At 48.6% G+C, this 24773-nt stretch overlaps 4 protein-coding genes across 9 annotated transcripts in view; 1 reads left to right on the forward strand and 3 right to left on the reverse strand.

The window, feature by feature from the left end:
* The window catches only part of ANKRD52 (ankyrin repeat domain 52), a 21027-nt gene extending 11973 nt beyond the window's left edge, over positions 1-9054 (reverse strand). For 2 of the 4 annotated variants that reach the window (XM_064377222.1, XM_012450462.3), the window contains exons 1-15: positions 8913-8978; positions 8505-8588; positions 7964-8042; positions 7696-7766; positions 6427-6627; positions 5830-5917; positions 5482-5624; positions 4972-5184; positions 4630-4708; positions 4227-4341; positions 3943-4025; positions 3721-3838; positions 3444-3512; positions 3117-3257; positions 2957-3037 (exon numbers count right to left, since the gene is read on the reverse strand). In XM_064377222.1, coding sequence (XP_064233292.1) covers positions 2957-3037; positions 3117-3257; positions 3444-3512; positions 3721-3838; positions 3943-4025; positions 4227-4341; positions 4630-4708; positions 4972-5184; positions 5482-5624; positions 5830-5917; positions 6427-6627; positions 7696-7766; positions 7964-8042; positions 8505-8588; positions 8913-8939 — 1592 coding nt within the window. In that variant the 5' untranslated portion in view covers positions 8940-8978. The other 2 variants (XM_012450459.2, XM_012450461.2) reach the window with 2 other exon arrangements.
* A 3020-nt stretch (positions 9055-12074) lies between these two features.
* Positions 12075-12486, reverse strand: LOC105715948 (SRA stem-loop-interacting RNA-binding protein, mitochondrial-like). The gene has a single exon (XM_012450472.2). The coding sequence runs from the start codon at positions 12475-12477 to the stop codon at positions 12154-12156; it is 324 nt and encodes a 107-aa protein (XP_012305895.1). The 5' UTR covers positions 12478-12486; the 3' UTR covers positions 12075-12153.
* Positions 12487-14551: 2065 nt separating this feature from the next.
* Positions 14552-18222, forward strand: COQ10A (coenzyme Q10A). Of its 2 annotated transcripts, XM_012450477.2 has the most exons (5): positions 14552-14712; positions 15089-15235; positions 16338-16530; positions 16729-16830; positions 17415-18222. In XM_012450477.2, the coding sequence occupies exons 1-5, from the start codon at positions 14675-14677 to the stop codon at positions 17580-17582; spliced, it is 648 nt and encodes a 215-aa protein (XP_012305900.1). In that variant the 5' UTR covers positions 14552-14674; the 3' UTR covers positions 17583-18222. The 2 variants fall into 2 exon arrangements, with proteins under 2 accessions (XP_012305900.1, XP_012305899.1); XM_012450476.3 differs by lacking the exon at positions 14552-14712 and having other exon boundaries at positions 14982-15235.
* Positions 18223-18952: 730 nt separating this feature from the next.
* CS (citrate synthase) overlaps positions 18953-24773 on the reverse strand; it is a 29469-nt gene continuing 23648 nt past the window's right edge. For both annotated transcript variants that reach the window (XM_012450474.2, XM_012450473.2), the window contains 5 exons: positions 23865-24064; positions 22552-22681; positions 22327-22428; positions 20853-21062; positions 18953-20524 (listed from right to left, as the gene is read on the reverse strand). In XM_012450474.2, coding sequence (XP_012305897.1) covers positions 20354-20524; positions 20853-21062; positions 22327-22428; positions 22552-22681; positions 23865-24064 — 813 coding nt within the window. In that variant the 3' untranslated portion in view covers positions 18953-20353. The remainder of the gene's footprint in view (positions 20525-20852; positions 21063-22326; positions 22429-22551; positions 22682-23864; positions 24065-24773) is intronic.

Here is a 24773-nt window from a genome sequence, read left to right on the forward strand (position 1 = left end):
CTCATAAAGATCCTGTAAAGTAGATACTAGTTGGCCAGGCTGGTCTCAATCTCCTGACCTCGTGATCTGCCTGCCTCGAGCCTCACAAAGTGCTGGGATTACAGGCGTGAGCCACCGCTCCTGGCCTAAAGTAGATACTATTTTTATCCCTACTGTGAGTGATGAAATTGAGGCACAGAGAAGTTAAGTAACCTGCTGAAGGTAACACTTGAGCCTCTTTGATTTTCGTGTCCTTTTTGAAAAAAAATAAATCTTTTTTTTGTTTTTTTGAGACAAAGTCTCACTCTTCTCCGGGCTGGAGTGCAGTGGAACGATCTCGGCTCACTGCTACCTCCGTCTCCCGGATTCAAGCGATTCTCCTGCCTCAGCTGCCGAGTAGCTGGGATTACCGGCACCCGCCACTATGCCCAGCTAATGTTTTGTATATTTAGTAGAGATGGGGTTTCACCATGTTGGCCAAGCTGGTCTCGAACTCCTGACATGATTTGCCCACCTCGGCCTCCCAAAATGCTGGGATTATAGGCGTGAGCCACTGCGCCCAGCCTAAAAAAATAAATCTTAAAAAAAAAAATTATTTATTCATTTATTTAAAAGAGAGGGGTGGCCTGGCGCAGTGGCTCATGCCTGTAATCCCAGCCCTTTGGGAGGCCTAGGTAGGCCAATCACTTGAGGTCAGGAGTTCATGACCAGCCTGGCCAACGTGACGAAACCCTGTCTCTACTAAAAATACAAAAATTAGGCTGGGTATGGTGGCTCACGTCTGCAATCTTAGCATTTTGGGAGGCCGAGGCAGGAGGATCCTGAGCTCAGGAGTTTGAAACCAGCCTGGGCAACATGGTGAAACCCCGTCTCTACTAAAATACAAAAAATTAGCTGGGCGTGGCAGCGTGTACCTGTAGTTCCAGCTACTTGGGAAGCTGAGGCAGGAGAATTGCTTGAACTCAGGAGGTAGAGGTTGCAGTGAGCTGAGATCATGTCACTGCATTCCAGCCTGGATGACAGACCAAGACTCCTCCATCTCAAATAAATAAAATAAAATAAAATAGGGATGGGTCCTCACTATGTTTTAGCCAGGCTAGTCTCATACTCCTGGGCTCAAGCAATCCTCTTACCTCAGTGTGGGGATTACAGGCATGAGTCACTGTGCCAAGCTAATTATTATTAATTTTTTTAGAGATTGGGTCTCACTGATCTGTCCAGGTTGGGGTGCAGTAGCTACTCATAGGCATGATCATAGTGCACTACAGCCTCTCCTGGGTTTGCACAATCCTCCTCCTTTACCTGCACCTGCCTCCCAAGTAGCTGGCAATAAAGGCATGTGCCACCATGCCCAGCAAAAAATAAACTTTTTGTTTTAAAGTATTATTAGATTTATAGAAATATTGTGAGTTGGGTATGGTGACTCACATCTGTAATCCCAGCACTCTGGGAGTCTGAGGCAGGAGGACTACTTGAGCCCAGGAGTTCAAGACCAGTGTGGGAAATAGAGAGATCCCTCCTATCGCCATAAAATAAATAAATTTTAAAAAAAGAAAAAGAAAAATTGTGAAGAAAGTACAGGGAGTTCTCACATACTGTACACCTAGTTTCCCCTGTCATTAATATATTAGTATGTGTAAGCATCCTTTTATTTATTTTTCCCAATAGATTCTTAGTTTTCAAAAGACAGAAATTTGGGACAATTCATCTTTTAATTTTTATTTTTGGAGATGGAGTCTCACTCTGTTGCCCAGGTTGGAGTGCAGTACGGTGATCTTGGCTCACTACAACCTCCACCTCCCTGGTTCAAGCGACTCTCCAGCCTCAGACACCTGAGTAGCTGGGATTACAGGCACCTGCCACCACGCCCAGTGAATTTTTATATTTTTAGTAGACATGAGTTTCACTACATTGGCCAGGCTGGTCTTGAACTCCCAACCTCATATGATTTGCCTGCCTCGGCCTCCTAAAGTGCTGGGATTATAGGCGTAAGCCACCATGGCCGGCCTATTTTTAATTTTAATTTTATTATTTTGAGACAAAGTCTCGTTCTGTTACCCAGGCTGGAATACAGTGGTGTGATCTTGGCTCACTGCAACCTCTGCCTCCTGGGTTCAAGTGCCTCCACCTCCCAAGTAGCTGGGATTACAGTCACACGCCACCATACCTGATTAATTTTTTGTATTTTTAGTAGAGACAGGGTTTCACCATGTTGGTCAGGCTGGTCTTGAACTCCTGACCTCAGGTGATCTGCCCACCTCAGCCTCCCAAAGTGTTGGGATTACAGGCTTGAACCACCATGCCGGGCCTCATCTTTTTTTTTGAGATAGAGTCTCACTCTGTTGCCCAGGCTGAAGTGCAGTGATGGGATCTCAGCTCACAATATCTGCCTCCTGGGCTCAAGCAATTCTCCTGCCTCAGCCTCCCGAGCAGCTGGGATTACAGGTGCCCACTACCATGCCTGGCTAATTTTCGTATTTTTAGTAGAGACAAGGTTTTACCATGTTGGCCAGGCTGGTCTCAAACTCCTGACCTCATGATCTGCCCGCCTCGGCCTCCCAAAGTGCTGGGATTACAGGCGTGAGCCACCGTGCCCTGCCTGGCCTCATCTTTTATCCTTAGTATCTAGCACAGTATTCGGAACCTAATAAGTAAATATTCAATTAATGCTTGTGGAATAAACAAATGATTTTTTACATTTAGCTTCTCTGATCCTCTCAAGAAGGCCATCATTCCTTTAGGGAAGGAACTACGTCTCACACTTTTGGGGTTTTTTTTCGTGAAACTCCTGAGCTTCAATCTCATACTTTTGTCTTTGCCCACTCTGCACTAAACCCAGAGAGCTCAAGACACATTGCTGGCTGACCAGGAGGACAGCAGCAGTATAGGGTGGAGGTTCAGAGTAAGCAGGAGGACAGTAGGGCCAGAGCTTGCATGGGTGGGAAAGCACATCCCAGGGGTCCTCTCTGCTACTCACAAGAAGGCCTCCTTCCTGCGGGACTCCTTCAGTGGCTCGTCCTCTTCGGCATCATGGCTGGAAGGTGTGTGGGGTTCCGCTCTAGGGAAGAGAGAGAGAAAGTTAGGGCAGGGCTCAGGGAGGTAAATGAGGTTGAGAAGGTCCAGACCGGTAGCCTCACCTCCTGTAAGTGTCAGAAGCAGCAGCATAGTGGAGGGGAGAGCAGCCTTTACAGTCGGCCTCGTTGACATCTGCCCCAGCAGTCACCAGTGTTACTGCACACTGGTAGCTACCGTTAGCAGCTGCATAGTGCAGTGGGGTCCTGGGGAAGAAGTGAAGGACGGTAGGGAAGAGAATCAGAGACAGATCCAAATGCAATCTGATGTGCAGCCAAATGCTGCTTTGTAACATTCTCCTTACTTAACTCTCCAGTTTCCACCCCTTCCTCTCTCTACCATTTGTTTCTCCATCAGGTATTCCCTGTGTATACCCCTGCACATTAGCATACCTGCCAAATTTGTCTCTCCTCCTCAAGTCAGCTCCACTGCTCAACAGCAAATTAAGACATTCAACATTCCTAAAAGAAAGATGTGTTAACAGAGTTACAGCCTCAAAGGGAAGCCACAAGCCCAGGGTGGGGCTAAGGAAGGATGGAACTAGCATGCCCTTTCTGCTGTGACTGTTCTATTGTGAGAGGGAGAATAGATCTGGGCAGGCAAGAATGAGGGGCTCAGACCTCTGCCCAGCTCCCTGCTTCAGGCATGGGAGAGAGAAAGAGAACTCACCCTCCAGAAGCAGCAGCATGAAGACAGGTACGGCCAAGGTTATCAGGTGTATTGATGTCAAACCCAGCTGAAAGGACATGCTCGTTGCTGAGTGAAGACACAATGCTGTACAGCTGACCTGGAGGCACAGACCAGCCACAGGTCACATCTGAGTGTTCAGCAGGGAGGGAAATGCCTTTGCTCTCCTATACACCTGACAATCCCCAGCCCATCATCACATACCTGAGGAAAGAAGCTTACGACAACAGTCAGAGAATCCAAAGAGAACAGCTAAGTGCAGGGGGAACATGTCATGGATGCCACGCCTGGAGAGAAGTTGAGGGACTCAGTCCTTGGGTCAAGAAGGGACCAGGTAAGACCTCTTCTGTGACCCACCAACACACTATAGTCAGGGGAGGAGGTTCTCCAAGGTGCCCTCTGGGAAACTTCTCTTTGCCTCCATGGCTGATGTGAGCAGTCTCTGCAGATCTGGGCAGCCCAGAAGTGGAGTCGGAGCCCTGACTCACCGGGCGGTATCTGCGCCATTGGTCATGAGGGTGCTGATGAGCAGCTCGTGTCCGTAGCGAGCAGCCACATGCAGTGGCGTGTTCCCAAATTTGTCGGCACAATCAATCTCACTGCCTGCGAGGGGATGCACACACACAGCTCAGGTGGACCTCAGGGATAAGACCACTCTCACAAACTAGCCACCATATGAGTGCCTACTATGCATCAGGTGCCAGGCCCAGCATTCTACATGTTTTATCCTGTTTCTAAGCCTTAGGAGACTGTGGCCATTTCCACAGGTCCCTTGGTCAGAGTTCCAAGGGCCTATCCTACTGGAAGAGGGTAGGAGAAGGAAGCTAGGGAGATTTTAGAAATGAGTTCCTTGGGGGAAGAGGGGAAGACAGCAGTTTCCCAGGTCCATACCATTCTGGATGAGGATCTGGGAGCGTGTGAAACGGCCATGGATTGCAGCCATGTGCAGAGGACTTTTCCCTTCTTTGCTCTGTGGAAACACGTGGGGTTTTTTTGTTGTTTCTGTTTTTCCATTACAAAGCACAGAGAATGCCCTATCCCCCAGGACATATCTCTAAGGACAAAAGGGTCATATGGCACCTTAGCCAGCCCACTCTCTCCTGAGTCCCTGGCAAGGTCTGATCACCCCAGAAAGCAAGTGGATAATTCCCCAAGAAAGCTATCCAGATACAGTCAGGACCCCAAGAGCAAGGTTTTGCTCCCCACTGGTCTAAGCTTTATCCCTTCAGGCACCTGGTAGTTGACATCAGCCCCATTATTAACCAACAGCTCCAAGCAGAGCGCGCCATTGGTGGAGACTGCAGCCACATGCAGCGGCGTGAAGCCCTTGTCGTTTGGCTGGTTGACATTGGCTCCAGCATTCACCAGCTCAATAGCCACAGCATCCTGGCCCAGGTAGCAGGCGATGTGCAAAGCTGTGTTTCCAAAAGCGTTGGGCTCATCGATCTGGATATTCAGGGGTGAGAGTAAGGCGGTATCAGTTTAAAACAAAGTAGAAGCCAGCATGTAGCCTACAGATCCCAGAAATCCAACAACTGCCTCAGTTCCCCTTGGGTTTCTGACCCAAGGTACTAAGGTACTGAGGGTACTATGGCTAAGGTAAGCATTATTCAGACCATCTCTACCATGCCTTCCAAGCTCCCAAACCACACCAACAACCCAATACCGCATATCTCCATAATAGATCCTATAATCTCCTACTCCCTGCCCAGAGTCCCCAATCCCAGTGCTGAGCGCCCTGACCTCCGCTCCCATCCGAAGCAGGTATTTCACCACTTCAATCTGGCCACTGGCAGCAGCTGTATGGAGCAGCCCATAGCCCTTGCGGTCCTTGCAGCCAAGGTCTGCTCCCCGTGCCACCAGCAGTTTTAGGACCTCCAAGTGCCCTGAGCAAAGAGAAGACATTCTCAAGGAAGTAGAAGGTAAACTCTAAGGCCCTGTGTGCCTCTCTTCAAAGGCTGCAACCCCGTAACCCTGCCCTAGAAAGCCTAAATGTCAAATTTATTTATTTATTTATTTCATGTAACAAGAACCTAGTTTTAGCTGAACTAAATGTCAAATTTCTGATTTTTCCCGTGTGTTCTCTCTCACCTAGGAAAGCTGCCCAGTGCAGAGGCTGACGCTCCTTTTTGTCACAGACGTTCAGGCTGGCTCCCTTGTTGAGAAGCAGGTTCACTGTCTGTATTAGGATATGAAAGATACCTGTTCAGAGCCAGATTCATGCCCTCAACCTACCTAAGAGCAGAGGCCTCATCTCCTGAAAAGGCTGAGGCAGCCTAATGCCTTTTTTCGTGAGCAAAACTATCTGGAGGACTCGAGGGAACAGAAGAAGCAGACACTAAGGAGGAGATACTAGAGAGATTTGGAACTTTGAGGGAAACAAGGGAGTCTCTTCAGGTGATTTGGTGGTTCTTAAACTCTTGTAAGTCTTTGTAAATGTGCTAAAAGACATGGACTCTCTTCAGAAAGGCGTGTATGCAAATATTTTCCACACAAAATCCAAGTTTTATCAACTTTCTGAACTCCAAGTTAAGAATTTTAATCTAGTCTAACCATTCATTTAGTGTGTGAGCTCAAGTGTTTATATAGCCATCCGGGCTGCTTCTCCTTCAGGCTTGAGGACCCAGAAACAGGGAAAGGTAAGTAGGAAGGTAAGAAAAGGGAAGGGAAGGTGGGAACAGTCCTCACCTCAAGATGCCCACTATGCACTGCATGGTGCAGAGCACTGCGTCCACTCCTGTCAGCCACGTTCAGGCTGCTCAACAGGGGTGCCAGAGCCTCAGCACACTTGGTGGCCCGGTTGGCAGCAGCCACATGCAGCGGTGTCTGCCACAGCTTGTCCCGGGCATTCACATCTGCTGAATGTGCCAGCAGCAGCCCCAGCACCTTCTGTTGAGGGGCAGGGGACAAAAGAGAGAGTGGGAGCAGGAGGTAAAACAACAGGAAATAGGAGGAATAGGTCAGCATAGCATATATGGCCCCGTTTTCCCCAGCACAGAGTCTCTTCTCATTTTTCTAACATACCTAGACTCTCAATACCTACTTCCCATCTTCTGGATCTTCTTAGAGCTTAAACTCTTCCTTACCTGGCTGAGGAAAACAGGGACCCTTTGCTCTTCTTCAAGCCACTTGACTCATTAACCTAGACCCTGAAAATCTTCACTCACACTGAAACATGTTATTTTTTTGCAAAATAAAATTCTTCACTCACACATACATCCATTCCCAAACAAATCCACACAGGCAGAGTCACACATCCCAATCCCCCACTACTTCTAGGAAAACTAAATGCTCTTGCAATGTCTTACCCTGAACATGTAGCCTCCTCATAGGCACCAAAATTATTTTCAGTATCTCAGTAAGCAAACAGATACTGGTTCCTTTGCAAAACCCAGGGTAAAATGCCCCTCCTAACCACTACCCCTCTCATTCACACAGGCCTCGGCCCCTCCCCCTGGTGGCTGGAGCCAGGGAAGTGATGAACTGAGGAGGAGGTCCCCCTTTCCCTCTCTTCAGGGCTGATGGGAATAGGGTTAAGGACCCAACTGATGAAATATGTTTGGCCCCTGTGCTGTCAACTTTCAAGTTGCTTGAGGGCCAAGGATGCAACAGATTATTATACCCATCCCCCATCACAAGGAAAGAAATCTCAGTGCCCAGAGGGGGATCAGACTCAAGGTGGCCCCCCAGGGAGGGATGAGTCACTCAGGCCTGGCAGCAGGGCCCCCGCAGTCTGCCAGCCCAGTGTTAAGCTCTCCCTGAGTCACATCAGCTGGCAGCACTCAGCCCCCTTACCAGCCAGTTCTAGGGGTAAGAAGGAGGGGCCAAGATTTGATCTCCTCCCTACCTGGGGTAGAACAGCTTGTAGGGCTGAGGACTGAGGCTCCTTAACCCTTAACCTCCATCTTTAAGCAACTCATCCTTTTTGAAAGGGTGAAAGAAGGTGAGGGTGCATACCTCGTTTCGGGAGGCAGCAGCACGATGAAGAGGGGTCAGCCACAGTGTGTCCTTAGCGTTGACATTAGCACCTGTGGGGATATAATTTCCTGTTTTGATGGAAGGCGGGGAGGGGGTGGGAAGAAAGCCAGTAATCAGGCCAGAAAATCTGAATGGAGCTGGAGTCTCGCCTGGACAGAGCAAGGGAGACCAATCCTTGAATATCAAAAAAGACTCCTCCCCTTCCTTCCCTCCCTATGTGCCACACCTTCCAGCTCCCCACTTTCACCTGACATCAGTAGCAACTGGAGGATGGGGACATCGCCTACGTAGGCAGCAGCATGCAATGGAGTTCGCCTCTCTTGGTCCTGGGAAGGCAGAAAAGAGGGACTGTGGGCGGGGGATGGGGGGCTATCAAGGACCCCAGCCCAAGCCTCAGAGCTCCAGGCCCTTCCCAACAACCTCTTCCCATAGTTTCTGCAGCATCCTAAGTCCCAGTACTGGGAGTCAAAGGCAAGCACCTAGGGAGGGTGGAGTCAGGGCCAATGGGCTGAGAAGCCGGCTCCTTTTTCCAGGAGGGGTGGGGGCGCTGCAGACTCCGGTGGTTCAGAAGAGAACAACGTTCCTGGGCATCCCCAGCCCAAGTGATCTGGGCTCCAAGCCTGACCTGCTCTCCATACCCAAATGCAGAGTAGGCTTTCACTCCAGGATGGAAAGAACTGCGGCCTCTTCTGAGCAGAGGAGACACGGAGCCGCCCCACCGGTGGGGAGGGGTCCAGAACACGGGAGCCAGGATTCCGATCTCGCCATCCTCCCTGCTCCCAACTCACCAGCACATTGATGTTCTCCTTCTGCGAGAGTAGGGAACGCACTTCCTCCACATCTCGGCTAAAGATGGCCTGGACCAGGGGCGGCTGCAGGGAGAACCGGCATTCAGGGAGCGGGCTGGAGCCAGAGCGGAACCGGGGTGGGGGTGGGGGAGCACCCAGGTTTGTGGGGGAGCGTCCGTGGAGGGGCTCCGTTATGGGGATTCTGGCTGCAGCGGGCTCCCGCGGTGCCTCTGCCGGTTGCCAGGTCCCCAAGGACACCGGCTCGGTAGAGGGGAGAGCGGCGTGGGGCGGGGCGGGAGCTGCGGGAGCCCCGGGCTCGGGCCCAACCTAGGCCGCACATCCCCGGGCTCGCGTGGCGGCGACGCCGAGCCCTGGAAGGAGAAAGCGGGGAAGGGCAGGAGGGCTGACCTGGTCCGTGATGCTGAGGATCCCCATGGCCCGGCCCGGGCTCCGTCCGCATCGAGCTCCCGGCGGCGGCGGCGGCGGCTCCACCGGGTACACGGAGCGGCCCAGGCGGCGGCTGCGGCGGCGGCTGCGGGGAGAGCGCGGCCCCGCCTACCGGGGGGCGGGCGAGCGGGAGGCCGCAGCGCTCCCTGGCGGCGGTCCTGGGCCCGGCGCTCCCCGCGCAAACTGACCCGGACCGCAGCACTCTCCGCCCCACCCTGGCGGCCCCAGCAGCCCCTGCACCCCCGAACTCGCGCGCCCGCTCCCCGGCTTCCGCAGCCGGCCGCGCAGTGCTCTCCGCTCCAGTTTGGCAACCCAAGGGGTTCCCCACAAGACCCTAGCGGAAACCTGGGCCTTGGTCCCGTGATGCTTTCCAACCTGAGGACCGAACGGCTGGCCAGATCTCACCCAGCCCACGATGCTCCCGCCCGAGCTAACTCCTCCCGTCAGCTATTCCACACCCCGAAATCCCCCACAGACTAGGGGGAACCGGCAGGTGGGGAACTGAGAATTAGGTATGGCAATAGCCCCAGAGGGAGGGAAGACGTGTATCTCCACTGGCGGAGGGGTGAGTTCGGTAGAGATGAAATAGCAGAAGTGCTCAAACTGCAGAGAAACCCCAAGGAGGATTCTACTGCAGAAAACACCCACAAAGAGGCCATGACAACTGGCAGCTGGAAGAGGCCGCCAAGACCAACAGAAGGGGCATTTTCCAACTCTTTAATGACTCCATTGCAAGGTTAAAGTGGAAAACACTCAACAATTTCTTCCTAGAACAGCATGCGGTGCTTCCCCTCCTCCAATGGAGAGGCCGGAGAGCGGTCAGTTAGAGAAGAAATGAATGGAGGTCATCCCGGCCCAGAAACGGAAAAAAAAAAGGAAGACGAAAAGTGGAGATTGAAATATTGATACAATTTATAAAAGGTGATCCAGAGTCCTGTGCAGAGTTTCACAACTCAATACATTGAAGGAACATGTAATGGAAGAAGTGTAGCATGCTGGCATCCTGTCGAGTCTTTATATATAAAAGGCCTCCCTTGCTGGGAGAGGAAAAAATAAAAATACATTTTATTTTATTTTATTATTTTTTGAGACGGAGTTTTACTCTCGTCACCCAGGCTGGAGTGCAGTGGCACGATCTTGTCTCACTGCAGCCTCTGCCTCCCGGGTTCAAGTGATTATCCTGTCTCAGCCTCCCGAGTAGCTGGGATTACAGGCATGCAACACCACGCTCAGCTAATTTTTGTATTTTAGTAGAGACAGGGTTTCACCATGTTGGTCAGGCTGGTCTTAAATTCCTGACCTCAGGTGATCCATCCGCTTCAGCCTCCCGAAGTGTTGGGATTACAGGCGTGAGCCACGTGCCCAGCAAAAATACATTTTAAAAAAGCCTTCTCAGCCAATATGGTGAAACCCCGTCTCTACCAAAAATGTAAAAAATCAGCCGGGTGTGGTGGTGCGTGCCTGTAATCTCAGCTACTCGAGAGGCTGAGGCAGGAGAATCTCTTGAACCCGAGAGGTAGAGGTTGTAGTGAGCCGAGATAGAGCCACTGCACTCCAGCCTGGGTGACAGAGCCAGACACTATCTTAAAAAAAAAAAAAAAAAGCCTTCCCTTTGACTTCCTGCCAGAAAGATACTTAAGACACTAATAACAGTCCTTTTTCCTATAGTGAAAAACTGTGGTACAGGAAATAAGGAATGAGAGGGAAATTTACCTATCAGTATACACACACACACACATATATATATACACACACATATATACATATACACACATATATACACATACACACACACATATACATATACATATATATATATATATATATATATTAGAGGGAGTCTCACTCTGTCACCCAAGTTGGAGTGCAGTGACCTGATCGCAGCTCACTGCAACCTCCGCCCCCCGAGTTCAAGCAATTATCTTGCCTCAGCCTCCTGAGTAGCTGGGATTACAGGGGCCTGCCACCGTGCCCGGCTAATTTTTGTATTTTTAGTAGAGACGGGGTTTCAACATTTTGGCCAGGCTGGTCTTGAACTCCTGACCTCATGATCTACCTGTCTTGACCTCTCAAAGTGATGGGATTAGCACAATCTCAGCTCACCCCAACCTCAGCCTCTTGAGTAGCTGGGATTACAGGCATGGCCACCACGCCCGGCTCATTTTGTATTTTTTTTTTTTTTTTTTGAGATGGAGTTTCGCTCTTATTACCCAGGCTGGAGGGCAATGGCGCGATCTTGGCTCACTGCAGCCTCCACCTCCTGGGTTCAAGCAATTCTCCTGCCTCAGCCTCCCGAGTAGCTGGGATTACAGGCGTGCGCCACCATGCCCAGCTAATTTTTGTATTTTTAGTAGAGACGGGGTTTCACCTTGTTGACCAGGATGGTCTCGATCTCTTGACCTCGTGATCCGCCCGCCTCGGCCTCCCAAAGTGCTCAGATTATAGGCTTGAGCCACCGCGCCCGGCCCAAATGAAGTATTTCTTTAAGTTTACGTCTTCCAGAAAGTCTCCCCTGGTTAACAGCCTCTTTTCCTTTTTTTAGTTCTCCTTAACACTTACATACTTAGTTTATACTGCCACAATCTGGTTTAAATTGTACACCTTTGTTTCTCATTTCACTTTTTTTTTTTTTTTTTTTTGAGACAGCGTCTTGCTCTGTCGCCTACACTGGAGTCTGTCACCTAGGCAGGAGTGCAGTGGCATGATCTCGGCTCACTGCAACCTCAGCCCCCTAAATAGCTGGGACCACAGGCGCACACCACCATGCCTGGCTATTTTTTTGTTTTTATTCTTGTCTTTGTTTTTATCTGAGATGGAGTCTCACTCTGTTGCCTAGGTTGGAGTGCAGTGGTGCGATCTTGGCTCGCTGAAGCCTCAGCCTCCTGGACTCAGGTGATCCTGCCTCAGATGCAAGAGTAGCTGAGATTACAGGCGGGTGCCAACATGCCTGGCTAATTTTTGTAAAGACAGGGTTTCACCATGTTGCCTAGGCTGGTCTCAAACTTCTGGGCTCAGGTCATCTGCCCATCTTGGCCTTCCAAAATGCTGGTATTACAGGCGTGAGCCACCCCACCTGGTCACAAAGTGGATTTTAAACTCCTTATAAGCCAGAGTTAGAGTCTTCTCTAACATGGATAATAAATTTTTTTTTTCTTTTTTTTTTTTTTTAGTTATGTTAACTTTATTTAATAGGCTGGCAGTCTCAAAAATCTTTCTCTTCATCAGATATTTGCAAAATTTTTGGACTTTGAGCTTGAACCTGGAGCTTTACTCCATCTATAATATGATTTTCCTGTTGTAGTGCATTCTGAAGTTCTTCTGAAGAAAACTGAACCCAACCCAAACCTCTGTGAAAACCAGTCTCCTTGTCAAAAGGTACAATACACTTTCTTATATGGCCAAACTGTGCAAAGTGTTCTCTCAGCTGACTTGACACCACGGTCCAAGGAATTTTTCTCACAAAAGCAACCGGCCAACTGATATTTCTACGCAGTGCCACAGCACCACTCACTGCTAAGGCTGCCATCTTTAGACTCAAATTGTTTTTAGTTTTTTAATGAAAAAAATGATTTTGAGCTTTCTGACGGCAAAGGTATACATTAAATAATTTTTTTTTTTTTTTTTAGCTCCAGCATATCAGTATACAGAAACAGGCATTTAATATTTGGTGATTGATGATGATGATGATGATGATGATGCAGAAACCAATGGTAACAAAGGATCAAATGGATACGGGTGTTGCAACTTGGCTATTGGGTATGATGGGCCTTCCAGGAAAGGCTAAGCTAGGATATGGCCCAGAGGATAAGGAGGAGGGGCATACACGGTCTCCATTGCCCAAAATAACTCTTGGTAACCTGAGGAATTGGAGTCAGGGGTTGAGCTGGGGTCACGTGCCCGGGTCTGGCTAAAGGATGGAGGTGAACAAGAGAGGTTGCCAGCCTGGTTCTCTGGGCAACTGGAGGGAGGAGGAAGGGCTAGAAGAGTTATTTTTAATATTATTTAGAGCACCAAAACAGGATTTCCCAGTAGGGAAAAAAAGGATTTGGTGTAGGTAACACTGATACTTTAAGGGCTCAGGGAGACACGCAGGGTGTGGGAGGAGGAGGCCAGAAGTGGTGATAAAAGCCTCTTAGGTGGACAGTCCTTCTGGATTGAACAACTGCATTCATATTTGGGTAACTTTAGTCAGATGCCTGCCTATTTTTAAGCCTCAGTTTTCCTCTTCTAACAAATGTGAGGACTAAATGTGAGGATTCACCCTATGTACAGCCCTGTACTAACTGGTTGAGAGGTCGAAAATGAGAAGTAATGGTGTCAGCCAGGTGCAGTGGCTCACGCCTGTAATCCTAGTACTTTGGGAAGCCAAGGCAGGCGGATTGCTGGAGCTCGGGAGTTCTCAACTAGCCTGGGCAACATGGTGAAACCCTGTCTCTACTAAAATACAAAAAATTAGCTGAGTGTGGAAGCATGCACCTGTAGTCCCAGCTGCTGGGGAGGCTGAGGCGGGAGAACTGCTTGAACCTGGGAGGTGGAGGTTGCAGTGAGCTGACATTGTGGCACTGCAGTCCAGCCTGGGCGATAGAGTGAGACTCCATTTCAAAAAAAAAGAGGTAATGGTGTCTCTTTATGAGGAAATTATAACTTAGTAGATGAACATACATATACATGTGAAACAACTACAGAATAGAGGATACATGCTAGATTACATGGCACTATGTGATTGTTCAGAGTAATGTTGAAGGAAGGGTTCAGTCGGGGGGTCTTCCTGGAGGAGGTGTGTTTTGAGTGAGTACTTGAAGGAAGTTGTTGAGGTTGAATGATCCAACACTGGCTTCCTTGCTCTTCAGCTTGCAGAAGGCCTGATGTAGGACTTTACCTTGTGATCCTGTGAGGCAATTCTCCTTAATAAACTCCCTTTCGTATATACATTTATCCTATTCGTTCTGCCCCTCTAGAGAACCCTAATATAGACTCTAAAAGGGGCGTTCAGAGGATCTGCAGATATGCGCTGTTGACACGCCCACGAAGTCGCCTCTGTATCTACGTATCGGGTCCTGTGACCACAGGCGACCTCAGTCCCCTGAACCATATTTGCCGCTTCTCAAACGCACACCCCAGCGCCCTTTCTCGCCAGAGGTGTGAAACTACATCTCCCGACAAGCGGCGTTGTCCCCTTCCTTCCTCCCTCTCCCAGGCCCGAGCCATGGCAACAGCGTGACGTGGGGGTACCGAGAGCTGCGGGAGCAGCGGTCCCGGCTTCAGTTGTAGCCTACCCGGCAGCCTGGACAGGAGCAAGGCGAGAGGTGCTGCAGCCTCCCGCCACCCCTGAGCTGGGGGGCCCCGAACCAGCCCGGCGGGTGCCTACTACCGCTCCTCCTTTGGAGTGAGGAGGGCGCAGCAGGTGTCAGAAAGGCGCAGGCAGGGTCGCGTGCATGGCCTGGGCGGGCGCGCGGCGGGTCCAGGCTGGGACGCGCGCGGTGGCCGGGCGCTGCTGCTGCCGGCTCTCGCTCCGCCCGGGCTCGCGCCCGGCCCCGCCCCAAGGCCCTTCGCCGCCGCCGCGACCAATGAGGTGAGAGGGAGGCGCGGGCGTCAGCGCCTGAGGGCAGGGGGTTGCTGCAGACCTCGGGGTTCCGCGGTGGAGGGGTGCTATATACTGGGATGCAGGCGCGGCGGCGACCGACTGCAGTCATGCCCTGGGAGCTAATGTAGAGCTTTGGAGAATGCTTTTGCAAGTTGTACGAGAAGGGAAGTCCTCGGGGTGAGTGTCCAGTCTCTTCTTGGCCCTCACGGGCGCCCTAGCTATATAATGAACCCAGGGGTCCCCGGGGGCGGTGATGCTTCCTGAGAGTCTTAGCTTGCTGCGGTAGCGTAGGCCCAGTCAAAGGCTACTGGCGCTTCCCATACATCCCGTTTTTCTCATTCCCCGCCCCCAGTCCTGTCCTCAGCTGCCCTCGACCTTTTGCACTCGTGACTCCCTGGCCAGGGAGGGCCTAGCGGGCTGCAGCAGGTGCTGGGTGTGGGGGAAGCTTGTCTGAACGACCTTCGTTTGGGATGCACTCTTCTTCCCCTTCACCTGGAAATGATAGAGGATTACAAAGAACTATAAGGTTGCCTCCTCTTTCCTTTGGCCTTAGGTTTCTGACCTCCTGCAGCCTCCTCTTGCCTCGGGCTGCCCGGATCTTGACGGCTGAGGCTGGCTTACCTTCCAGTCGTTCCTTCATGGGATTTGCTGCCCCCTTCACCAACAAGCGAAAGGCTTACTCGGAGCGTAGAATCATGGGGTAAGCATCCTCTGCCCTGCATCCTTCCACTTCCCCTTTCTCTCCAAATAACCATGTCCAGGCAACAATGTCAGGGCATCATTGGTGGGCAAGATTTATCCCTAGCCATCCTCCTTCGCAGCTACAGTACTGATCCTCAAACCTCCCCTGCCAGGCTCCCGACCTTAATTTTTCCCTTCTTGGCTGCTGTGCATGGTGCATTAAGTGAAATGAGACTAGGGTTGGACTATATCTTAAGACAACAGGGTGTAGCTGGGTGCGGTGGCTCACGCCTGTAATCCCAGCACTTTGGAAGGCTGAGGCGGGCCGATCACTTGAGGTCAGAAGTTTGAGACTAGCCAACATGATAAAACCTTGTCTCTACTAAAAAAGTACAAAAATCAGCCTGGTGTGGTGATGGGCACCTCCCAGCTACTTGGGAGGCTGAGGCAGGAGAATCGCTTGAACCTGGGAGGCAGAGGTTGCAATGAGCCGAGATTGCACCACTGCACTCCAGCCTGGGTGACAGAGCAAGACTGTCTCAAAAAACAAAACAAATAAGAGAACGGGGTGTATTTTTCTGGTGGCCATTAAAAAATTTTTTTATGGGTACATGGTATGTGTAAATATTTGAAGCTTAATCTTTTTAATATATTTTGAGTACAATAGCTAACTTATCAAGCACTTGCTACATGCTAGCAGCTTTACTTAAATGTTTTACATAGATTTTTCTCATGTAATCCTCACACAACAAACCTATAAATCAGGTGAGAAAATGAAGACACAAGTAATTTATCTAAGGCCACATTGTTAGAAAATTGTTAGAGCTGGGATCTGATCCTTGTGTGATCACCAGTAAAATTAACAGCCTCTCTGTTCTCCCTAGATGGTCCCTCTTAAAATAAAAATAATGCAAAAGTATTCTGTAAACTGCAAAACATAAGGTAACAATATCATAAGGATTTGCACCTTTGCTTTTGGGAAGTTATTCATCCAGGCTTATTTGGGATCTCTAGTTCCTGAAGGGGTATGGTTAGTGGGCAAAGGTATGAATTAGGGGCCTATAGCAAGGAGGAACCTGACCCAGCTGGCAGTTCCTTGGCTGTGATTCCTCTTCTCCTAGGTATTCAATGCAGGAGATGTATGAGGTGGTGTCCAATGTCCAGGAGTATCGCGAGTTTGTGCCCTGGTGTAAGAAGTCTCTGGTGGTATCCAGTCGTAAGGGTCACTTGAAAGCCCAACTGGAGGTTGGCTTTCCACCTGTCATGGAACGTTACACCTCTGCAGTTTCCATGGTCAAACCTCACATGGTCAAGGTGAGGCCTGTATGGGAGGGATTGATAAGATTTTTTCTCTTTAGCACTTTTATATTGAAGTGCTATTTTGGTCTTTGTAATGACTCTATGTGTCAAGTAATTCCCTAATACCAGAAAAAAAGAAAATGGTTTTCAATTCCTTTATATTGTATCCTATACTTAGTAATGTTATTTAACTACCTGATTGCCCTATTTTAGGCTGTTTGTACTGATGGCAAGCTCTTCAACCACTTAGAGACCATTTGGCGATTCAGCCCTGGTATTCCTGCCTATCCCCGAACCTGCACTGTGGACTTTTCGGTGAGTCAGGAGGCTGTGTAGCAGAGGACTAGGACTGGGTATGGGGAAGGGCTGGGGTGCTGTGACAGGGTTATTTTTTTGAGATGGAGTCTTGCCCTGTTGCCCAGGCTGGGAGTGCAATGGTGCGATCTTGACTCACTGCAACATCTACCTCCTGGGTTCAAGCGATTCTCCTGCCTCAGCCTCCCAAGGAGCTGAGATTTCAGGTGCCCGCCACCATGCCCGGCTAATTTTTCTATTTTTAGTAGAGACAAGGTTTCACCATTGGCCAGGCTGCTCTCAAACTCCTGACCTCAGGTGATCCATCCACCTTGGCCTCCCAAAGAGCTGGGATTACGCGCCCGGCTGGTTATTCTTTAAGTATAGATAGCACTTAGTATTCCCCAAGTCACAGTTTCCACAGGTCTGAGCTTGTATTAGACTTGTAATCTGTGCTCAGTCTCAAGTTAGGGCCCTTAAGGGGATTCAAGGAACTGGAGGGAGTAGGGGGAGGAAAGGCACGGAGGAACAGTATCCTTGCATTTGGCCAGGGACTATCTGACATGGTCTGGAAGAGTTTCTGACTGTCTCTTACCCATTCCCAGATTTCCTTTGAATTTCGTTCTCTGCTGCACTCCCAGCTGGCCACCATGTTTTTCGATGAGGTTGTCAAACAGAATGTTGCTGCCTTTGAGCGTCGGGCAGCCACCAAGTTTGGTCCAGAAACAGCCATCCCCCGTGAACTAATGTTCCATGAGGTACACCAGACTTGAGGCAAGGGATTGTTCACTAACCTCCCTTCTATCCCTCTTCCCTATCCAATTCTCTTATTTATTTGGTTTGGCTCCTGCTCCAGTTTGAGAGGAGTCTGGGTTCATAATACTGTTTCTCCTCTCAATTCCCTAGAAATTGGGTTCTACGCTGGCTGGAAATGTAGGGGGAAACAGAAGGCAAAGGATGTGGAAATGAGATGTGCCTAGGAAAGGGTCAGGCCCATCGTGGGAGCACCATGTGCCTGCAGACTTTTCACCACAAATTAGAATAAGGACTATTTGGTTGTCTCTGGGCCTTATCAACACACCTTAGTGTCTGACCAGGGGAAGATAGTAACTTTTCTAAGGATTGAATAAATTGAGCTTTTCTTCTGGCATAGAGGTACTGAGTGGTAACTTTTACCCTGCCTGAGATTCCTCAGGATAAAAGGCAACCTGCCTCCAGCCTGAAATACATAAAGCCTCATTTTAAGACTGTAAGTCCATGCTGCCTGGCTACTAGAAAGCAAGGGGCTTTCTTACCATCAGTGCCGAGGAGAAAAGCACTAAATGGGGTTGTCTTTGTACTCTCGAGTTGTACCTTATTCTTCCACTTGGCCTGAATTTTTATAAAATTTCAATAAATTGTGACAGTGTGAAATTTGGCTTTATTATATTGTTTCTTGGGATAATAATGCAGATATAGTAGAGTAAAAGAAAGTTATGGCTTCTTTCCCTGGGGGAGTGAAGGTGTAAGAAGGCCTCTTGGACATAGTGTCCCTGCTAACTATAGTAGCACATTCTACAAGCCAGGACCTAGTATCCACCCCCTTGCCTATTTATAGACTTTTTCAGAAGGTCAGTTGCAGCAGGGATATCAGACCAGAAGGACCTCCCATATATGTGATGCCCTCAGGACCACCTCTTATTTCTGGGACCTCCTTCAGGGAAGCTGAAAGAGCAGGCACTCGAAGAAGTACCAGAGCCCTCTAGTGGCTTAGGTCCTGAGGTACCTGAGGCAGCCATACTAGCCCATTTGTCCTTGATACAGTTTGTTCCTTTTACTCAGTGGGCTAGACCAGTTCTTGGATTAGTCACATGAGAATTGACAGTCTCAGCTATAGCCCTTGTTATATGTTACCTTACAACAAAATTAGCAAGGTTAGGGGCTAAATATCAAGGACTTCCTAACCTTGAGGAAGAACGGAAGTGTCCTTTGGAAATCTCTCAGGGAGCCTTTCCTCTGGTTAAGGTAAAAGAAAGCCAAACCTACCTAAAGATAAATGGATGTAGAAGACTACTTATAATCCACTAAGTTCAGGATCTTGGTAGCCAGATTCTTTACCTCATAATAAAGATTCTTCCAGGTCTTATTTAATAGCAGGCTCAAGCATTGTTAATAAAAACATTTATTTTGCATTTTATACAGAACAACCTGAAGTCTGCACCATGACTTGACAGTTACCCAGGGGTTTACAGTGTGTCCAACTCAAGTGCGGTTCTGGGACTGGGGATCCACAAAAACACAGGCAGGAGTCTGGAGAGAAGATGGGGGCACAGCAGGAGTGTATCTCAATCCTTTCTCAAAGAAAAGGCAGTAGAACATTCTGAGTTGCTGAAAACCTGTGCAAATGGGGCTTCTAAAACAAACATTGTACTGTGAGCTCTCAGGGAAGAGGGAGGAAAAGGATGCTGATAAATAAGGAGGCATCTTCTTGAGGCAGGGGATGAGGAGGGAGGCTTACTATTTTAATGCCCTCAGCCCCAGTACCTGATAATCAGAGGAGACCATATTCAATCTTCTATCAATTATCTGTTCAAAAAGAGGTGCTAATAACCCAGGGACCAGACTCTGAAAATAACATGCTGGTTATTCCTGAGTCCCTGCTCTATGCCTCACAGCATATTAAAAGATGGGGGTCTGGGGACTGGGGAGGCCAGAGGGTAGTGGCTTGTGTTCTATGGAAGTAAAAAACTTAGTTCACATTAAGCACTGATAAAACCCAATGACTGGGACCACAGATTTGTTGAGAGGTCTCTAGTATGGACCAAGAGGGGAGGTCCAGAACATCCTCAGCTTGAGGTGCAATAGGTGTAAAGTCTGGAAGGAGGTGCATATTAAAGTAATGGGAAACAGAACACTCCCAGACCTTAATTTTAATTGGATAGTTTAAAAAAAAGAAATCAAACATTGGGTGCCAGTCACAACAAATGCCATGCCTTTTATGGTCACTTGGTCACATAAAAAAATTGCCAAAGCATGTCCAGCTAACCAATAGGTCTTGCTAGGAGGTGTCTGTGTGCATGGGAGAAGGCCAAGGGGCTTGGTACAGCTGACTATCCATCATGATTCCTATGGAAACAGAAGGGGGAGAGTTCTGGTTTGCTGGCTTATTGAGGGCTTGGCAGAGAAGAAGCAAAAGCTCCAAAGTGACTGCAGATTCTCTGTAACTGGCTTTGACCCATGGAAAGAGGAGCCAGATTCTCACTCTAGAGATAGTGGTTGGGGGGGGCGGCCAAACCTAACTCATACCACATGCATTAGTCCTGGCCATCCTCCAGGACCACCCCTATGATGGGCAACTCATACCAGGCAGGGAAGAGGGCTGATTAGGGAAGAAGGGATCATTTTTCATCTTTTAAAGTCTTAATTTATATTTTAACCTCAAACATATTATCAGTGCCTCAGATATAATTTAATCTTAAGTCTTTAAAGGCCCCCTGAAACAAAAGTATACTCTTTATTTAGGCTTCCTCACTTTCTAGTAGTCACTTTCTCCCAGTCTCCAGTTTTACCCTGACTTAGAGTCCACAAACTTCATCAGACCCTCTGTGCTCATAGACTTGGGCCTTTCTAGAGGGAAGCCTAAGGCTCGGCTCCAGATGAGCTGTGCCAGTATACCCAATGCACGTGACACCCCAAACAGGACCGTGTAGTAATTCATCTCCGTCATTCCATAGTACTGTAAGGTAAAAGAGAAAAAGGTTTTGTATAAGGCAGAGGCAGTGACATGTACAAGTCCTGGGTGATAGAAACCTTAAAAGCTCAATTATCCCTTTTTCTCCAAGGACTTACCCAGTCAACCTTAAATAGAAATGACACTGCGAAAAGTATAGCAATTGGGATTCTGAAAAGAGAACAACCCCAACCCCAACCCTGTCATATCAACTTTATCAAAAGGCTCTGTGAGGGAGGTCCTTGCTCTGATAGGAGTTAGTTGACTTTGTGCATGGCAGATAACAATAGGGTTTGGTACAAATTAGAGGGAAAAGAGGGAAAGGAGGACTTACCTGAAGCAGCACCCCACTGTGAGCATCTACATTGGGCCAAGGGTTCTTGGCCTTACCCTGCTCTAAGAGGACATTGGGCACAATCTTGTATAGCTGAGCAACCAACTTAAACATGGGGTCATTAGGCAGGTGTTTCAGAGCAAACTCTCGCTGACAGGTATATCGTGGATCAGTCTTTCTTAGTACTGCATGGCCATAGCCTGGAACAACCTGTAAAGAATGAGGAAAAAAGTATTCTCAGTAGAAATTATTTTATTTTTTGAGACAGGATCTCGCTCTGTCACCCAGGCTGGAGTGCAATGGCATGATCACAGCTCCCGGCAGCCTCCCAGGCTCAGGCAATCCTCCCATTTTAGCCTTCCGAGTAGCTGGGACCAGCACACCAATACACTTGGAATTTTTTTTTTTTTTTTTTTTTGGTAAAGATGGGGTCTGGCCGGGCGCAGTGACTCATGCCTGTAATCCCAGCACTTTGGGAGGCCTAGGCGGACAGATCAGCTGAGGTTGGAAGTTCGAGACCAGCCTGATCAACATGGAGAAACCCTGTCTCTACTGAAAATACAAAATTAGCTGGGCATGATGGCACATGCCTGTAATCCCAGCTACTTGGAAGGCTAAGGCAGGAGAATCGCTTGAGAGGTTGTGGTGAGCAAAGATCACACCATTGCACTCCAGCCTAGGCAAAAAGAGTGAAACTCTGTCTCAAAAAAAGAAAAGAAAGATGGGGTCTCTGGTGCTCAGGCTAGTCTCAAAACTCCTGGGCTCAAGCGATCCACCCACCCTGGCTTCCCAAAGTGCTAAGATTATAAGCCTGAGCCACCACACTCAAGCTATTCTTATTTATTTATTTTTTTTAGAGACAGGGTCTTACAGTGTTGTCCTGGCTGGAATACAGTGGCTATTCACAGTAGTGATCTTAGCACACTGCAGCCCTGAACTCCTGGCCTCAAGCAACCCTCTTGCCTCAGCCTCCCAAGTAGGTGAGAATACCGGGGTCCATGCCATTGTGCCCAGCTAGAAATTATTTTCTAAATAAATTCTTCTAGGTAGATAAATGGAAAAAGAAAAAAAAAATCTCTGATTTAGAGACCTCTTTCATTCTTGTCTTCTTGAGATGGCGTCTGGCTCTGTCGCCCAGGCTGGAGTGTAGTGGCACGATCCTTGGCTCACTGCAACCTCCGCCTCCTGGGTTCAAGCAGTTCTCCTGCCTCAGCCTCCTGAGTAGCTGGGATTCCAGGCGCCCACCACCATGCCCAGCTAATTTTTTGTATTTTAGTAGAGACGGGGTTTCACCATGTTGCCCAGGCTAGTTGCAAACTCCTGAGCTCAGGCAATCTGCTTGCTTCGGCCTCTGAAAGTGCTGGGATTACAGGCGTGAGCCACCACGCCCAGCCCATTCTTTTCTTCTTAATTCTTCCAAATTGCAGAACTTGGATCTTGGTTTCTTTCCTAGTCATTAAGCATCTCTGCTTACCCGACCCGAGTTGAGTGTGTTCCAGATGTAGTCTCGTAACTTCTCATCTGACACATCTTTGCCAACTTCCTTCTGTAGCTGTGTTAGCCAGACAAGCACTTCCTATGGGAAAGGTTTAGGGAAAAAAGGAATGTTAATACATATGCCAGGAGAGAATGCCAAGATCAGAAACAAAGCATGGGGTAAGGAAAACATGTATCGAGAAAATAAAAATAATAGTCTTACCTGGTTTGCCAGTCCATGGAGAGGTCCTGCCAGCCCATTCATGGCTGCTGCAAAGGACAAGTAAGGGTCTGAAAGGGCACTGCCCACCAAGTGGCTGGTATGGGCACTTACATTGCCGCCCTCATGGTCACTGCGGGGAAGAAGGGAGAGCCAAGGGGAGAAGAAGGGGCAGATTATGGAAGCCTTGCTGTTCTCTTATTTGTCACTTACTAGCCTAGTTATGGGCTCATGCCAGCCTATACCCAGTCAGTTATACCTAAGCTCTTGTATAAGACATCCTAAGGCTGGGCGCAGTGGCTCATGCCTGTAATCGCAGCACTTTGGGAGGCTGAGATGGGTGGATCACAAGATCAGGAGTTCAAGATCAGCCTGGCCAAGATGGTGAAACCCTGTCTCTGCTAAAAATACAAAAATTAGCTGGGCGTGGTGGCGGCACGTCCCTGTAGTCCCAGCTGCTTGGGAGGCTGAGGCAGGAGAATAGCTTGAACCTGGGAGGTGGAGGTTGCAATGAGTGAGATCATGCCACTGTATTCCAGCCTGGGCAACAGAGCGAGACTCTGTTTAAAAAAAAAACAAACAAAAAAAAGACATCTTAATCTTGGCTGGGCACAGTGGCTCACGCCTGTACTCCCAGCACTTTGGGATGCCAAGGCGGGCGGATCACGAGGTCAAGAGATTGAAACCATCCTGGCCAACATGATGAAACCCCATCTCTACTAAAAATACAAAAATTAGCTGGGCGTGGTGGTGCACACCTGTAGCCCCAGCTACTTGGGAGGCTGAGGCAGGAGAATCACTTGAACACAGGAGGAGGAAGTTGCAGTGAGCTGAGATTGCACCACTGTACTCCAGCAGTCTGGTGACAGGGCAAGACTCCATCTCAAAAAAAAAAAAAAAAAGACATCCTAATCCTATTACCAGCTTTTGTTCACTAATCCACAGAGCTGGAGAGGTTACTGGGTTACTGGTTGATGATGACTGTATGCTCTGCTCCCTGACCCCAACCCTAGCTTTAATAGCAATGGCCCAAAGAGGGAGCTCCTGGAAAGCTGAAGGACCATCTTATGTGAACAGCTAGTACCTTTTCCCAGCCAGAAGCACCATCTTGTTCTTAGCATAGTTATGGTAATTTCTTTAGGCTTCCTTACCTTCCTTACTAGACCCCTTTCTTGCCTTGTATCATCCTTTATGCCATATTTCTGTCTCCTTGCTGCCTATCATCTGTTCCCAGAAGATAAGAACATAAGGAGCTTTAAAAAAAATTTCCCACCAATTGAGGCATCTGGTGGCTGTGATTGCTGGGCCTAGCTTACCTGTGGATGGTGAGGTATAGGCGCATGAGTTCAGTGAACTGAGCATCAGTATAGCCTAACATGTTGGTGAAATTGTGGGACCAGTCCAGCTTAGAGTCAATGGCCCCAATACCACTGCCTTCTCTGTAGAGATTTCGGTAGATCTTTGCTGCAACACAAGGTAGCTTTGCGATTAGATCCATAGAGTCTTCATAAATCAACTGACAGGAGAAGAGCAAGATGGAGAAAAAAAAGGAAACATCAGCAAAGAATTAGGCAGGGATATTGTCTGTTCTCCATGAACTGGGATATTCGGGTTGATGGTTAGTTATATAGTGGGTTACTATATATAGAGTATGTTTGAAAGTATAGGATAACAATCATAACCATGTAACTGAATAACTATTATGACCCAGGCACTAAGTGATTTGTAATACTATCTAATGTACACTAAAACATTATTACCAATGCTTACTACTACAAAGTATATAATGACTGCCATTTTACAGATGAGGGAACTAAGGCTCATAGTATCATAATATTAGGTTAAATGCTAAAGTCAGGTTTGAACTCTGTTATGTTTTTGAGACAAAGTTTCACTCTTGTTGCCCAGGCTGGAGTGCAATGGCATGATCTCAGCTCACTGCAACTTCCACCTCCCAAGTTCAAGCGATTCTCCTGCCTCAGCCTCCCGAGTAGCTGGGATTACAAGCATGCACCACCATGCCTGGCTAATTTTGTATTTTTAGTAGAGATGGGGTTTCTCCATGTTGGTCAGGCTGGTATCGAACTCCCGACCTAAGGTGATCTGCCCGCCTCTGCTTCCCAAAGTGCTGGGATTACAGGTGTGAGCTACGGCACCTAGCCCTCTGATATGTTTAATCATGATCTTTTTCACTACACCATGACTTTACATTCAATGTGTTAAGA

This window comes from Aotus nancymaae, unplaced genomic scaffold (genome assembly GCF_030222135.1).
Source record: "Aotus nancymaae isolate 86718 unplaced genomic scaffold, 86718_ANA_hifiasm-v0.15.2.pri h1tg000016l, whole genome shotgun sequence".
In the NCBI taxonomy this organism is placed as follows: domain Eukaryota; kingdom Metazoa; phylum Chordata; class Mammalia; order Primates; family Aotidae; genus Aotus; species Aotus nancymaae.